This window comes from Cimex lectularius, unplaced genomic scaffold, assembly GCF_000648675.2.
Source record: "Cimex lectularius strain Harlan isolate CLEC.00 unplaced genomic scaffold, Clec_2.1 scaffold155, whole genome shotgun sequence".
In the NCBI taxonomy this organism is placed as follows: domain Eukaryota; kingdom Metazoa; phylum Arthropoda; class Insecta; order Hemiptera; family Cimicidae; genus Cimex; species Cimex lectularius.
This window is the reverse complement of record NW_019392710.1, coordinates 536305-551379: the sequence shown is the minus strand read 5'-3', so window position 1 is coordinate 551379 and position 15075 is coordinate 536305. Positions and strand designations below refer to the sequence as shown.

Sequence of the window (15075 nt, the reverse complement as noted above, 5' to 3'; positions counted from 1 at the left end):
TTTGAAGTTTGTCACAGTCGTGGTCGTCTATTCTCAGGGATGCCCTCAGAATTTGTAATCCATCATCCATAGCACATAAAAAATAGTTTGAAATACACGAAAATTGAAAACAACTTAGGTCTTTAAACAATAATTATATGGTGAGTGGTATGTAAAAATCAAACTGGGTAACATCAGCACTATGAGATAGAAACGGTTGATGTTTCTCTGTATTCAACTTTAAAAGAGATATCTCACAAGAAATAATTGTAAATAAATTCGCTAGTTTCGTGGTCCGCTTGACCAATTAATATATTACTCCCTGCTCTCCCACCTGAGCTGTCGTGACCTCGATCCAATCGGACACCAATTTCCCATCTCAACCACACCTTTCACCAGGTCGTGAGCGGCGTATCTAGCCGAAGGTTGTGGGTTCGAATCTCTCTCGTGCCATTAACTTTTTTCATCTCAACTAAAAACCTTAATTAATTGTCATGTATTGATTGGTCAAGCGGACCACGAAAGTAGTGAATTAATGAATAAAGAATAGAATTGTGGGGAATAGCTAAACCTTCCAATATCCAACGCCTCCTTTCAATCTAAAGTCCTTAGATTTCTTATCAATTCTCCGGATTAAGTCTCCAATACTATCCACCACAACGACCATAAGCCAGAAACACACTTACCCGATGCTACCCCATGCGACGCTACCCGATGCAAATCCAAACTTCGATTTTCCATAAGGTTGCAATACTCCCGTGCACACTACCCAATGCTATGCCACGCTAACCTACCCAACGCTCTGCGATCCCCACTGTCCAGATTTTCGTCGGGTCGCATCGAGTACAATCGAAGACAAAAGAACCGGACACTCATATTTTTATTCAAACTACATGTATTATTGTCGTTATATTAATTACAACATACTTATTTTTAATATAAACCAAATTAACTGTAATTAAAAATTAATTCGTTTTTATTTAAAAAATTAATTTTAATGGTTTGGTAGAAAATTAATCAAAACACCGGAATACGATTTTTTGATATAATGAATTTAACTAACAATTTATTGTACTCGCTTCGGCGGTACATATACTAAAATTGGAACAATTTATTACACGGTTTTGCTCATAAAATTTAATTAACAATTTATTTCATAGTTTTGCTCGTAAAATTACACCATTTTGTAATGTCGGGTAGCATTAGAACAGGACACTTATATTTTTTGTAGTTTATTTCAAACTAAGTACATGTAATTTTTTCGTTATATTATTTACAACATGTTATTTTAATGTAAACCAAATTCATAAGTTTTTACAAACATTGTTTAATTATGATGGTTAGGAGTAACTTTATTTAAAATAATTAAGTTTAACAAACAATTTATTAGATGGTTGTACTCATAAAATTTAACTAACAATTTATGCAACAAGGTTTTGCTCAAAATAGTGCATTAAGAACAAAAGATGCGTTGCGATTGTGATAGTGATTATTGTGGTAAACGCTGTGGACTGTACGCGACGTGGGCTTGCTAGGATAGATGTGCACACCCCACCAAAACGTGGCAAGGCGTCGGGTAGCGTCGCAGGGTGTGGCATCGGGTAAGTGTGTTTCTGGCTTTAAAATTCTATTCGTCCAATATATAATCCCCCAAAAATTTACCAAGTTCTACAATGATTTCTTCCGTCACCCCAATAGTCTCGCCCAAGCCTTGTCCATCCCTACAGTCCACGTCTCAAGAGGAAATAGCCCCGCGACCTCCTTTCTGAGGAATGGACAGTGAAGTTTATTCTGTGAAGTGAAGTGGGAGAATAATATTGATTATTTGATCCGCACAATGTAAATATGTAAATAGCTTTAAATATATCTATGTTCATCAAATTACATATTGTAATCATAAATTGCAGATTGTAATAAAATATTGAAGAAAAAGAATTCTTAATACGACTTCTTGGAAGACTTCATTGGAATTAATCAATGAATTGATTAATTGATTTAAAACTCAAGTGTTTATTGCCTTAACTGAGCAAATTATGATTACTTCTTTTTATTGTGTCAGTTTATATTCTGTACTTACCACCTACCCTTTGTAAAGTTAAAACCTATTATTAGAAAAATCAAAAATTCTACAGCAAATTACCTTTATTTACCTGCGACAAAAATACATACAGAGATAAAAGTTTCGCATCTACATAGAATAGAGTATATATAATGAACAAATAGTATGGATAGTTGGGGGGCATCGGGGGCCGCAACGATTATGCGTTGACACGGCGCTCATCACTGTAATGTCCCGGGTTCGAATCCAGCGGCCCTGCATTCGAACCCGACTTATTTAAAAATGGGATTTTTTTCAAAAACACCGGCACCCGAGGTTTGATATAACCTCTGCTGTTGCGAACCCCTCGTTAAAAAAAAGGACAGTAAGGATAGTTTTAGGCTAAAATTGTATCCAATAGCTCGCCCTCGTTCGAACATCTAGTACGTAACAAAAATCTTCCACAATTTGAAAACACCCAAGAAAAGGATGCTCTTTAGTAAGGTTTTGCAATGCATTTGGCCCGGATGTTCTGAATTTCCTAAAAAGTGGGTGTTTCCCCTCTATCATGGAAGTTAACAATTTCAATATAAAAATTTCAATGGCTCGGCAATAAGTAAGTAATAAGGGTCAGGAGGAACTTGGTTTTGGTTCAAAATGACGAAGCTGTAATGCTGAATTGTTAGTCTTCAATACATAATTAAATATAATACATCTAATTTAACAATCAACTCATCCTATACAACGATAACAAAAACAGAAAGTCAGGTTGCTAAAGAAAATATCCTCCAAGCGAATATTGTAGCCTTAAAGTTAAACCATACAGTAGAAAAAGCAGCATTCAATGTTGAAAATAATTAAGTGGCAATTGAGTGGAGAAATACAAAATAAAGCAAAATAAGACAGCGAAGAAGAGAAGTGGCACATTATGGATTAAGAATAGGCCAAACCAAAATTATTCATAGCTAGAACTTACCATATGTCAATTTTTCTGAGAAATAACAACAGTTGTACGGATTGTAAGTTTTAAGCAGGTCTACAATTCTAAGCGCAGAAACGAATTTACTGAACGCTTTGAGAATTCTAGAGATGCATGAAACATTTTTTACTCTTAACGGAATGACGCTCAAAGATATGAAATTCAAGGTAAAATTCAAAATAACCTAACAAAAAGTTTCAGCATGTTTAATATTTAATGATTACGCTAGAAAAGAAAATAACGATAAAGACCAATCCAGGCTGAACCACTGTAACAACTATTGTTGGCAATGTTGGAACTAAATCGGTCTTCAATGATTGAAACCATGTACTAAATTCCCTGAGTTTCGTCCGAAGGAACTGGGACACCCTGTAGACCCATGATTGATTTCATGTACTATGTTGTTATAGGCACATTTGACCCCAGATAGTTGCTGGTTTTAAATTAACTATATATGGCTATAGCTGTAAAAGAACACCTTGAAAGGTCGTGCACAAGTAGAGTTGATTTTTGCAGATCAAGAAGAATTCAAGTTCGTAAGGTCAAGGTTATATGTTCCTTAAATAACGTCATTGTGACCACTATAATTCTGAAAATATTATGACTAATGTGCCCATGTAATCAAGGAAGAGATGTAATAATTGATTGTTTTAAAACTACGTGTTTTCGAGTTTGAAATTTACCTGGAAACTTCTTTCTTGAGAGTGCGAAGTTGCGGTGGGAGTTGGGGTGGTGCTCGAAGGCGCCTGGGGCGGGCTGTGAAGTTGGACGATGTGGCCGGACTTCTCGCACATGGACCATGGTGACCAGATTTCCACCGGTTTTCTGTGCTTGGTCGACAGGTTCAAAGGCATTTCCTCGTCGCTGTCATCGCGACTTATTTCCGTAAAAGTCTCGCCTGAAAGTACAGTTTTTTTGTTTGTTTGTTTCTCTTTAAAGGTCACAGACCGATCAAAGCGGTCGACTTTTATAATTTGTACTAATCGGCTCACCGGTTTTCGTTTTCTCCGGCGTACACCCGACTTCCGATCCGGCCCGGTGCGGGCTCAGATCCACTGGTTCTTGACTAGCAGGTGAATACGGTATGAAAAGCCCGTGGTGCCACAAGTACGGCATCAGAGGAAAGCCTCCGCCGTACTCTAAACATAAAATTAAAAACAACACTTTTTAAATAACAATAATTGACAATTAGTTGACTAATCTATATAATACATAACAATACATACAAACTACTAAGGCGCGAATAAAACATAACTTAGCTATAATTCGTAAATAACCTGTCATTATAAGTTCTGATTTTTTAAAAATCGATATGACGTAATTACTTTTAATTTAATAAAAAGTTATGTTACTGTAGTTTGTCGGATTACGATCGATCATCTTGATCTTCCTTCCTTCGAGGCTGCTGTTATGGTATGTTGATAGATTTGGAGTTCCAATGTTAGTTTATGTTACTTTGACTCTTTATTGATTTCATTATGTTTATTCATTTGATTGTTATTTAGCAGAAATGAAAATTTCGGTTTTTTAAGCTTACTTTTTAAAAATTAAGTCAGTAGTTAAGCCTAAGGTATGTTGACATATGGGTGGTGGTATGGTGAAACAAGACCTGCAGGCTAAGGCAATCAGATTATTAGGTAGCACTCGAAGATAAGCTCGTCTCAGAGTCACTGACTGGAGCCATGAGAACAACGCCAATTGCAGCCTCGGAGGTGTTATTAAACCTTACACCGCTTCATGTTCTAATCCAAGGAGAAATCAGAGCTGCGGCCTACAGGCTCAGAAATGGACAACCATCTACAAGGATAGGCTATGTCAAAGAACAACGGAAACTGAGGGAGGAGATACAGAACGATGCCATGCAAGTCATGCTAATCGATGCCACTACTCCAAAGTACAACTTCACCAACAAGTTTCAGATACTTGTACAAGAAAGGGAAGTATGAAGCCGAAAACCTCCAATGCTTACTGGTACACTGACGGCTCAAAAATAGACTGGGGCCAGGGAACTGTAGCCATCGGCCTGAATCCGAAGATTGAACATGGAACAATTTTCCACTCTGAAATCTTAGGTATTGAACACGCCAGAGGTATAACAAGAATAGTTATACTTTCTAGGAAGATTAGCCATTATCTCTGTCAGACAGGCACCCTCATGTTAGATAAAGGCAAAAAGTATGGAATTTATTGAATCCCTGACACCAATGACCTGACTCTGGCATGTATCCCAGGGTATTTGGGAACATAAAGCCAATGAGAAAGTGGACATGTTGGACAAAAAAGGAGCCAATATGAATTCTCTAGGTCTCGAATCCTATTATGGCCTAACACCTTGCCACAAATACATGGATCCTTTATGTGGCCAAACACCGAAGCATGAGGGAGGAGGAATTGATAGAAGAGCAGTCTGCAAGACTGGAATGTAACCTCAACAAACCTCCTCCTGACAGGCACTGTAGCTCTTAGGCACATGTACTGTTTAGAGGAACAGAGGAAACATTGTCCACATACTGCCAGGGAGAAGAGGAGGCCGCAAAACGGTATGTTTTTCTTGTTTGCAACTAGGAGAAGAAAAGCCATAAGCGAGACCCTACACCAAGGAGCCTACAATAGCAGCTGGACAGTAAGTCCTAAAAATAGAGTAGCACAATAGATCTACCCAGGTCAAGATGCGGAATTTATCATCTCATTTATCCTTACCCTTAAGCCTACAGAAAGTAAATAATTCCTAGTCTATCCTGTCATTGCCTACACGTTAATTACCACAGGATGATAGATGGCCGAACTTCACCCGACAAAATAACGCATAATTTATAATTCTTTCAGTAGATAATACAAGAATAATTATTTTTTATAGCTAAGACAACAAATACTTACAGCACTATAAAACATTCTGATGAGGGACCTTACACGTTCCTTGACACTGGTTACATTCTGCATTTGACCATCATCTACCCATGGTAACAAAAGCAGTTTAAAATTTACTTTTTAATTATGATTTATTCAAAGTAAATTTAAGATTTTACGAAATTTCATACATATTTTCTATTTTAAAAAAGAAATCGTGCTTGGGACCTTGGTAGCCCCTTAGATAGATCATCAGGCTCTCGGTGAGTTCGTTTTTCACGCCGCCCTTGGAATTTTTGATTGGTGTCGTTTTTGGCACACTATTAGCTACCTAGCCTATGCTATCCGAATGACACACTTTGGTAGGAAAACTTTAACACACTTAACACAGGTAGCACGGTTTACGCGGGTTTCAGCAACCAGTCTTTTTCATTCAGATCCGGTGGACATGGCGGGAAAACCATTGGAAAACACCAAATATCAGTTGATTTCATAACAAAAACCTTAAAATTATTTGTCAGTAACGTAAAATATCCTTATTAAAAATCTACGCAGGTAGTAAAAGAAGAACTATTTTGGTTATATTGTAATGTGATGTGTAGTGAAATACTCAATTTATGAAAAACGCGGTTTTTCGAGTTGTACATGGTGGCAAAGCTCAAGTTACATGTAGTTTTTTGTTCAATTATCGCATTAAAAGTTATCTCACTACGATTATCAGTTCAGAGTTTGTTTTACATTTTGTGTCGGTTATTTACAGATAATACATAGGTTAATTAATCGTTTATAACGAATAACGACTCAAAACTTGAGAGAAAGTATTTAAATTATATATATGTTAATCGCCTATCAGTTGCATCTGTTGGTTCAAGAGCCCTTTTCACATTCTTCCGGGTTCAAATTGACTTTTGGGGCCCGATGAAAAGCCGAACGCGTGTTTGTTGTCACAGGTGGCTATTATGGAAATAATCTTGTTCATCTTCAAGGGCTCAGGTTGTACACCTCGAAGTATGAAAGCCGTTGAAAATGGTTTATTCATGTGTTTTGTAAGTTTATTAAAAAAAAAAAAAAAAGAGGGCTCTCGTATACCTGATTTTATGGCGGAAGAATGGTGTATCACGGGGTGGTATTCGGGTATCCTCCAGTAAGGGGGCGGCGGTGTCCCGGAGGGCGGGGTTACGGGGTGGTTTGGAGGCAGTCTCGGAGCCCCTTCCAACATCCTGCAACAAACGATTAACGTTAAAAATTTCTAATATAAATATAATTTAAAAAAAAGTTGAATTTGCTGATCAAAAATCAAATAACACCCTTCAATATAGTAAAATCTGTATGTTAATCATATACTTTTTAATTACAATTAATCAAGGTTTTTAATAGAGATGAAAAAATGGCAAAAAGGAAGGAAAACTCATAAGGTGGGGTTGAGATAGGAAGTTGATGTCCGAGTGGATCGAGGTCACGATAGCTCAAGTGGTAGAGCAGCAGCGTATCTAGCCGAAGATCGTGGGTTCGAATCCCGCTCGTGCCATTAACTTTTCTTCATCTCAACTAAAAATCTTAAGTAATTGTAATTTATTAATTGGTCAAGCGGACCACGAAATTAGTGAATTTAATACTTTTTAATGCTGGTTGATGATAGAGTTCTCTACCTCTCAGGTCTGTAGAGTTCTTAATGTCATTCAGTTTTCAGACTCCTAATGGTTTACACCAACATGCAGTGTTGGTTAGTAAAAATATTGTCCAAAACGAAAAAGCAAAACAAAACAAAGAACGGTACGCTATTGTTTCTTGAAATCATTCCGTTCAACTGCGGAGGCTGAGATCTTTAAATTGTCTGATTTTTTTATCTGTCTTGTTCGCAATTTTAATAAATAACTTTTTCCATTCAAATTTCGTTCAGCTTAGTTGGATTTATTTTGTCCAGTTACTCTTATTCTCCATTTTAAGTAATTCTCTAATAGATAAGGCTGCTAAAATCAGGTGGGTTTTGATTGCTTATCCGCGCTGTTTAGGCTCGTCAGATGCGTCTCAGCATTTTGCCCTCTTGGGGGTTATTGTGTTATTTTTTAGTCGTTTATACTAACCACTGATGTTTGCGAAAAACCAGAGCAGTCCGGTAGTCCAAACTTCAAGTTGATCATCCATCAGATCTCAAGAAGAAATCTCACAAGGAAATACAATCGCGAGTTTAAAATGGCGTCTGAAATACCAAAGAAAACGAGCAAGCTTCAAGGTACATCATCACCTAGCAGACCTCAAGAAGAAATCACACAAGTACACACAATGCCGACTGAAGATGCAAAAACCCGAAACGCTTCCAACAGACCAAGATGATGGAAGATCCACCAAGCCGCAGGACCATCACCCTACAAACCTCAAGAAAAAATCTCACAAGAATATACGATGGCGATTAAAAATTAAAAAAGCCAAAACGGTTCTAAGACCAAAATGATCGGAGAACGAAGAAGCCCCAGTTTTATCGCCCAGCAGACCTCAAGAAAAATCACACAAGATACACAATACCGACTGAATTTGCACAAAGCGCATCTAACCAACCAAAATGTTCTGAGAACGACCAACCAAGGTTAATCACCTTGCAAACCTCAAGAAGAAATTTCACAAGATCATACAATAGCAACTGAAGATGCAGAAAGCCCAAACGCTTCTAACCGACCAAAATGATCCGAGCACGACCAACCTACAGGTTTATGACCTTGCAAACCTAGAAAAAATTTGCAACAAGATAAAATAGCGACTGAAGATGGAAAAAGCCGAAACGCTTCTAAAAGACCAAGATGATCAATATCTACCAAACCGCAGGTTCATCACCCTGCAAACCTCACGAAAAAATCTAACAAGAATATATGATGGCGATTGAAAATTAAAAAAGCCAAAACGATTTTAACAGACCAAATTGATCGGAGAACAAACAAGCCCCAGTTCTATCGCCCAGAAGACCTCAAAAAATCACACAAGAATACACAATGCCGACTGAAGTTGCAGAAAGCCAAAACACTTCTAATCGACCCAGCTACAGATTCATCACCTCAAGAAGAAATCGAGCTTAGAATAGCACAAATTCCTAGCCTTCTTGGCCCTTACATAACGTTTTACTTTTCACTTTTCACAAACCTAATTTGAGGTTATGTATGAAGTATTGGTATAATGATAATCATTATCATCTTGTCGTATAAAAGGTTATGTGTTCTACACTAAAAATGAACCACCAGAGCAGTTTGCTAATATGAAATATCTTATTTTCATGGTTTTGGTTTTACCATTGAATATCTCTGATTTACGATTTTATATCAAGTTGGATAAAGATATATTGGGTAAAATGTGGTTTATAGATTGTAAGATCCTTAGAATCACACGTTTTCACTGTTCCTAGCCTTAATCGGCGAATGTCTGTCAACTCTGGCAAAATGACCCAGTTTCAGATTGAAAGAAGGCTGAGAAGACGAGCCGACGCCTCTCGAAGGGGAAAAATCTCAAAAATGCTAAGGAGAGCAACTGGCGTAAGGGGGACGGGATGAAAGTGAGAGGGCGCAACTGACAGGTGCTCCGGCCGGGACGACTCACCTGTTCTCCACGTGCCGGGCTCGCACGCCAGCTCCTTTTTCTCTTTCTTTTAATAAACCTTTCTTTTACAACGGTTCGCCTTGTTTTTATCATTTTACGATCTTTTTGTTCTTTAAAACGCCTCGGTAATGGGCTCGAACCCGAGGAACCCTTCAAGAACGACGTCAGTTTGTTCAGTCTTTTCAATATTCATTGGTATTATCATTCTTGAAATGTCTTCTCGAGAAAATTTACGATTTTGTATGTAATTTATATATTCACTTCACAGTAGGTTAAAAATGTATTTGAAATAAAGATAACATCATAAATAAAACATTTTTTTTTGGAAATTGAAAAAACATTGTGCTTAGATCTCTTTCTTATCTGAGAAAACTTAAATTTTGAAGTCTGCCAAGCGTACTTAACACTCGTGAGCGATTCTGTGTGTGCATTTACAAAGGCGGCACACGTTTAAAACTGACCGTCGCCGAGTATCGACCGTCCGTGGCACTTAGGTCGAAACCGGTGAAGATAAACTGGTTGACACCTGTTGTTTTCCCATCTCCTAGATTATTCAGCCCTATAAATCCTCCCCTCTCCGACGCAGATAGCTATCTGACAGGATAAAAAAGGAAATTAATCCCCACGGTGATGCTAATTTCCGATACAATTTTGTACAATATCATTCCTCCTCGATATGGCACGTTTGATGGTATCCGGCCGCAATGAAGGTCCTTTAGGAATTGATTCGAAGCTTTTATGACAAGTTTCTTTGAAAATCAATCAATAATACCAACATAAAACTATAAATCATGCTTAATTATATTTTTTCTCTTCTCAAGGCAATTTTTCCTTTCAACTGTCCTTTACGCCTGACAGCTTTTCTGTTAAAATGCTAGATTGTCGACCGCTGATTTATTCTCACAAATGATCTGGATCTTGGTATGGTCTGGATGCAGAAACAAACTCAATTTTTACTGCCAAGCTTTCGACCTATTTTAAGGTCATCTTCGGATTAAACGATTAAGTCTTCATACTGTCATAATTAAGTTTTTAAGAAATGGTTTCAAGATTTTTTGAACATATCCTTGGTACTAAACTAGTACTGCACCTCAATTGTAACAACAATTGAGCCACTAACGATTGTAAACTCAAAACTATTGATTCAAAAAATGTCTGTATAGATTTCATCTTATAAGGCACTAAATTTTTTATTGAGTGACGAGTTTTTGGGTAAATAACCGCGAAAAATATACGAGAAATTTGAATTTTTCCAACTGTGAAGTTCTTGATCCCACTCAGTACTTGGCAATATTCGGTCTTCAAAAATTTGAAACCACCGATAAAAAACGTAATTGTGCCAATGTGTAGACATCTTTAATATTGTTTTACGTTGATGATGACGATAAAATAGGTCTAATGCTTGGCTGTAACAACGGAATTTGTTTCTTCATCCGGACCATACCAATTTTACATTGTTCGCAACAGCCTGAAAACGCCAACAATGGATCAATCCTTTCAAATCGAATAATTTTTCCGCCTTGTTTTAATACATTTCGGGTTTATTCATCAAATGAATAACTAACTTGAAAAGTTCTCTATGCTAGTCAATAACTCCACGAGTGCATGTCAATGGTTATTGAAACAAGTGTCTACAACTTTTTTCACCCCTATTTTCCTATGTATGGTGCTTTGTTATTATATTGTCTATGCTTGTTTTATTATTTTGTTTATTGTGTGAGTAGCCTGATCTGATTACTGAACTACTAATAAAATTAGTAACTATACGTTTTACTAGATGAGCGATATACAACGAAAATAAGGAGCCGCGGTGGCCGAGTGGTTAGGGCGTTTGCCATGGTAGCGGTCTCGGGTTCGAATCCCAGTACAGACGATAGTTTTTTTAAATTGAGAATTGTATGAAAGATGTATTGTACAATTGTCGGACCCTTTATCTGTATGACATTTCTTTACTTTTTATAATTTTTACTTTTACTCAACGAACATTGTGGGCAACCAGTTAGTGAATCTAATGACGAACAGAAATTGGCATAATTTGTACCAGTAGTTTTCTAATCCACGATTAAAATTGAAATGAACACTGAAAGTTGAAAAAACCTGTCTTTGGCTTAATTTATTATTCATGGCTGGGTCACAATTTAAACAAGGGCGTATCTTTGATCGATAAACTGATTAAACCAAACAATAACAAACGTATATCCTGTCTTTATAACGAATTGAATATCTGCTTCTCATAAATTTTAAATTTGTTAAAGCTATATTAACTATATTGACTAATGGTAAGGTGGCAGCGTCCAATTTAAGTTTAAACTAATAGTTTTTCTTTTTAATTGTATAATTATTAAAGATGTTGTTAATATATGTAGTAATAATCAATTCTGTCTCATTGTACACTGATTAGGAATAATTTTTCGAAAGGCAACGGTACAAAAGTAAAGCAATTGAAAAGCGACAAGGAAACCCGTATTTATTCGAAAAGGAACCGGTCCGACAGACAAAAACGAAAATAAAACTGGGTTTACAATTGCAAATAACCGAATCGTACTTTGTAAGTCTAAAAAGTGGCAGGCAGATTAATACTTCCCTCGGATCGATACCAAGTTGTTAATGGCTCGGATCGATTCTGAGCATTAGACAGTGATTGTCGCCTATCGATTCGCACTGACCCAAGCCCCGACATGCTTTTAAGCCTATCTGATAGGAAAGCGACTGTTGCTGGCACGAAACCCCGCTATATTGTTATTGTTTATTTACTTTTCCTGGTACACAGTTATTATGCGTTTCCGTCGATCTAAAGCAACGGTAGGAGAGGTTCAATGGTTTAATTTAATTATAATGCACTAAGCCGATAATTTTACAAGAAATTATATAATCGCTTATCCTGACGTATAAAATTCAGTAAAACAAAAGAAAGATGAGTTACCTTTTCGATAATTTTTATTTTTCCTAAGCCTAAGGATATTTTGGCAGGGATGTACGTCTTTTTATAAAAACAGGGTGTCGTTTTTAGATTGCCGGACTGAATTTCTGTTGAACATAAAACATTATCGAAAAACAAAAAAAATTTATAATTTCTAGTTTAGTTATTTAAATATTTGTTGTCAGGATACATCAAAGCCAGCCAATTTTGAAATTTGAAATTAAAACGTATAACAGTTTTACCCATTTTTAAGGGGCTTTTTGCACTGAAAACGATGGCGCAGTCAAATTTTAAATTGGCCAAAGAATAACAAAGTTACAGCACAGGATGCGAAGAGAAATATCTTAATTTCTTTTTTACCATTAAGTATTTTCATTTGCTGTTTTGATACAAGTAATTTTTATGAATTTGTTGGAATGACGGTGAGGGTCTTTCGAACATCTCTGTGTTCCACTTTGTTTTTCTTGATGTTGGAAACATGTAGAGCACCTTTTTTAAAAAATGCTACCGTCTTTTAACTAAAATCCATGCATATCCTCTGTTAGCAGATCCATCAACACCATCCCAAGAAATTCACTTCAATCGGTTCCCTACTATTAAAATATCTTGTTATTTTATGTTTGTTATGTATTGTTATTTTATGTTTTTCACTTGGCGATACTTTTAAAAATTATCTATTTATAAACAAAGCACAGGATTTTTATTAAAACAATTACTTATTGAAATAATAATAATAAAAACGAAATTAAGATATTTCTTTTCCCACCTTGTGCTATAACTTTGTTATTCTTTGACCAATTTAAAATCTGAATGCGCAATCGTTTTCAATTCAAAAAATCCTTTAATATGGGTAAAAACTTTCTAACGTCCTCATTTATAATTTCAATTGTCCTGGCTCTGAATTATAAACAAATATTTAAACATAAACAACAGTTGTTTAATTAACAACAAATATTTTAAAAAACAGTACAAGTTTAAATCTAGACTAAAAAGTACTAAACACCTATTTTTAGGTTTTTCGATAACCCTATTTGTTCAATAGAAATTCAGCCGGTCAAACTAAAAAAAGAGCACCCTGTATAATATATTTCATGTCGTGATAAAATATTTTGTAGACATGTTATCATCATGCAATCTACATCACAACAAATTAAAAGCAGGTGTTCTCGCCTGACATTGTAGAGAAAGTCCCTCGTCTAATTTCTAGAAGGATGCAGGCTTTAAATCCTCACAGATGATACGCGAAAACAAGGAAAAAATAGTGTATTTATCAAAAACACCTAGATAAAAACAAGCAAGTACAACATTGATAATTTTATTGAAAAAACAGAAATTTTATTCAAACTGGATGTTTAATTAAGATTTAAGATTTTATAGATTGTAATTTGTTCATTATTCTTTACTTAGTTATTCCGAAATCATGAGATGCGGTCTGGTGTGATGTAGGCTTCAGAAAAACTTTTTCTTTATCGTGCCAACGTTTCGATCTTTATTGAGATCATCTTCAGGGCTCAAAGTGTTTGTCTTCTGTGTAATTGTGCCATTCTTGCGTGTCGTGTTGAGAGTGCCCACCAGACCGCATCTCACGATTTCTGAATAATTATCGATTAACGGTCACTAATCACCACACCTTATTCTTTACATGACTTTTATGTGCAATTGAAGACTATATTTTTATTACGTTTTATATTAACTTTAAGTACGTTTTTTTAAAATAATATATTAAATAAATAATATAATATTCATGTTGGAAATTGAATTCTGTGCAACCTCTTCATAAGTTTATTTATTAATATGTTTTCATTATAGTTGTTTAACATATGATTTTTTTGTCATATACAGGCTGTCCCGAGAATAGATGTCAATATTTCAGGTTATCCTACATGTCAAATTGGACTAAAAAGGCTTTAAGTCAGATTCTAAATTTTTCGAGGTATTTCTCTTTGGAGGTTATTTCAACCTTTCACCACTTTATTCCATAAAGTCCTCAGTATTTAAAAAAATGTTAACCCTATTGTAATTTTATCTAAAAAAACACAAAAAACAATGCAAATCCTAGGAGGTCATTTGTTTGTCACTTTTGGCAAAAATTAAGTAAATGTAAAATCATTTAGAAGAGAAGAGAATTTTATGTGTTTCAAAAGGTTTTGTCTAAAGTTAAAGTAAGATTTTCTTGCTTCTGTAAATATTGACATATATGTCAATTAAGGAAAAGTTGCTGCTAGTAAAGTATTAAATAAATGTACTCCATTTCTTACAGGTCATTAACTGCCATTATAAAATTAATGTTTCATTGCTAAAAATCTGATTTTTTGGTTAAAAAATGGTAACAAATTAGTCATTAACATTTTGAAACTTTTATTCAAAAAGAATTAAAGTAATAAAAAGTTAACGAATAAATACTGTTTGACGCAAAATTTTACATTAAAAAAAATGTCAGACTTGCATATTTCAAGAAGGATAAGACTTTTAACATTCAATTTTATGAATTTTTTAATTTTTTCAACGTTTTAATTTTTAAAAAACTGTCCAGGTCTCGTAGGTTTTTGAATGTTTTTACTTTGATTTAATGGAAGTTTAAAATTTTATGATACGAGAGGCCTTGTGTAAAGTGCGAAAGGTTGAAATTACCTGAAAAATTAAATATCTCGATTATACTTGAGAATAACTTTAGTAGGTAATGTTTAGTTCGATGTGTCGTAGGGTAATATCCTGAAATATTAATCTCTC

At 35.4% G+C, this 15075-nt stretch overlaps 1 protein-coding gene across 1 annotated transcript in view; it reads right to left on the bottom strand.

The window, feature by feature from the left end:
- Positions 1 to 15075, bottom strand: part of LOC106668868 (zinc finger protein Gfi-1b-like) — a 47681-nt gene that overhangs the window by 18259 nt on the left and 14347 nt on the right. Inside the window, exons 2-4 of the mRNA XM_014398018.2 lie at positions 6933 to 7063; positions 3989 to 4135; positions 3680 to 3894 (exon numbers count right to left, since the gene is read on the bottom strand). Coding sequence (XP_014253504.1) covers positions 3680 to 3894; positions 3989 to 4135; positions 6933 to 7062 — 492 coding nt within the window. The 5' untranslated portion in view covers position 7063. The remainder of the gene's footprint in view (positions 1 to 3679; positions 3895 to 3988; positions 4136 to 6932; positions 7064 to 15075) is intronic.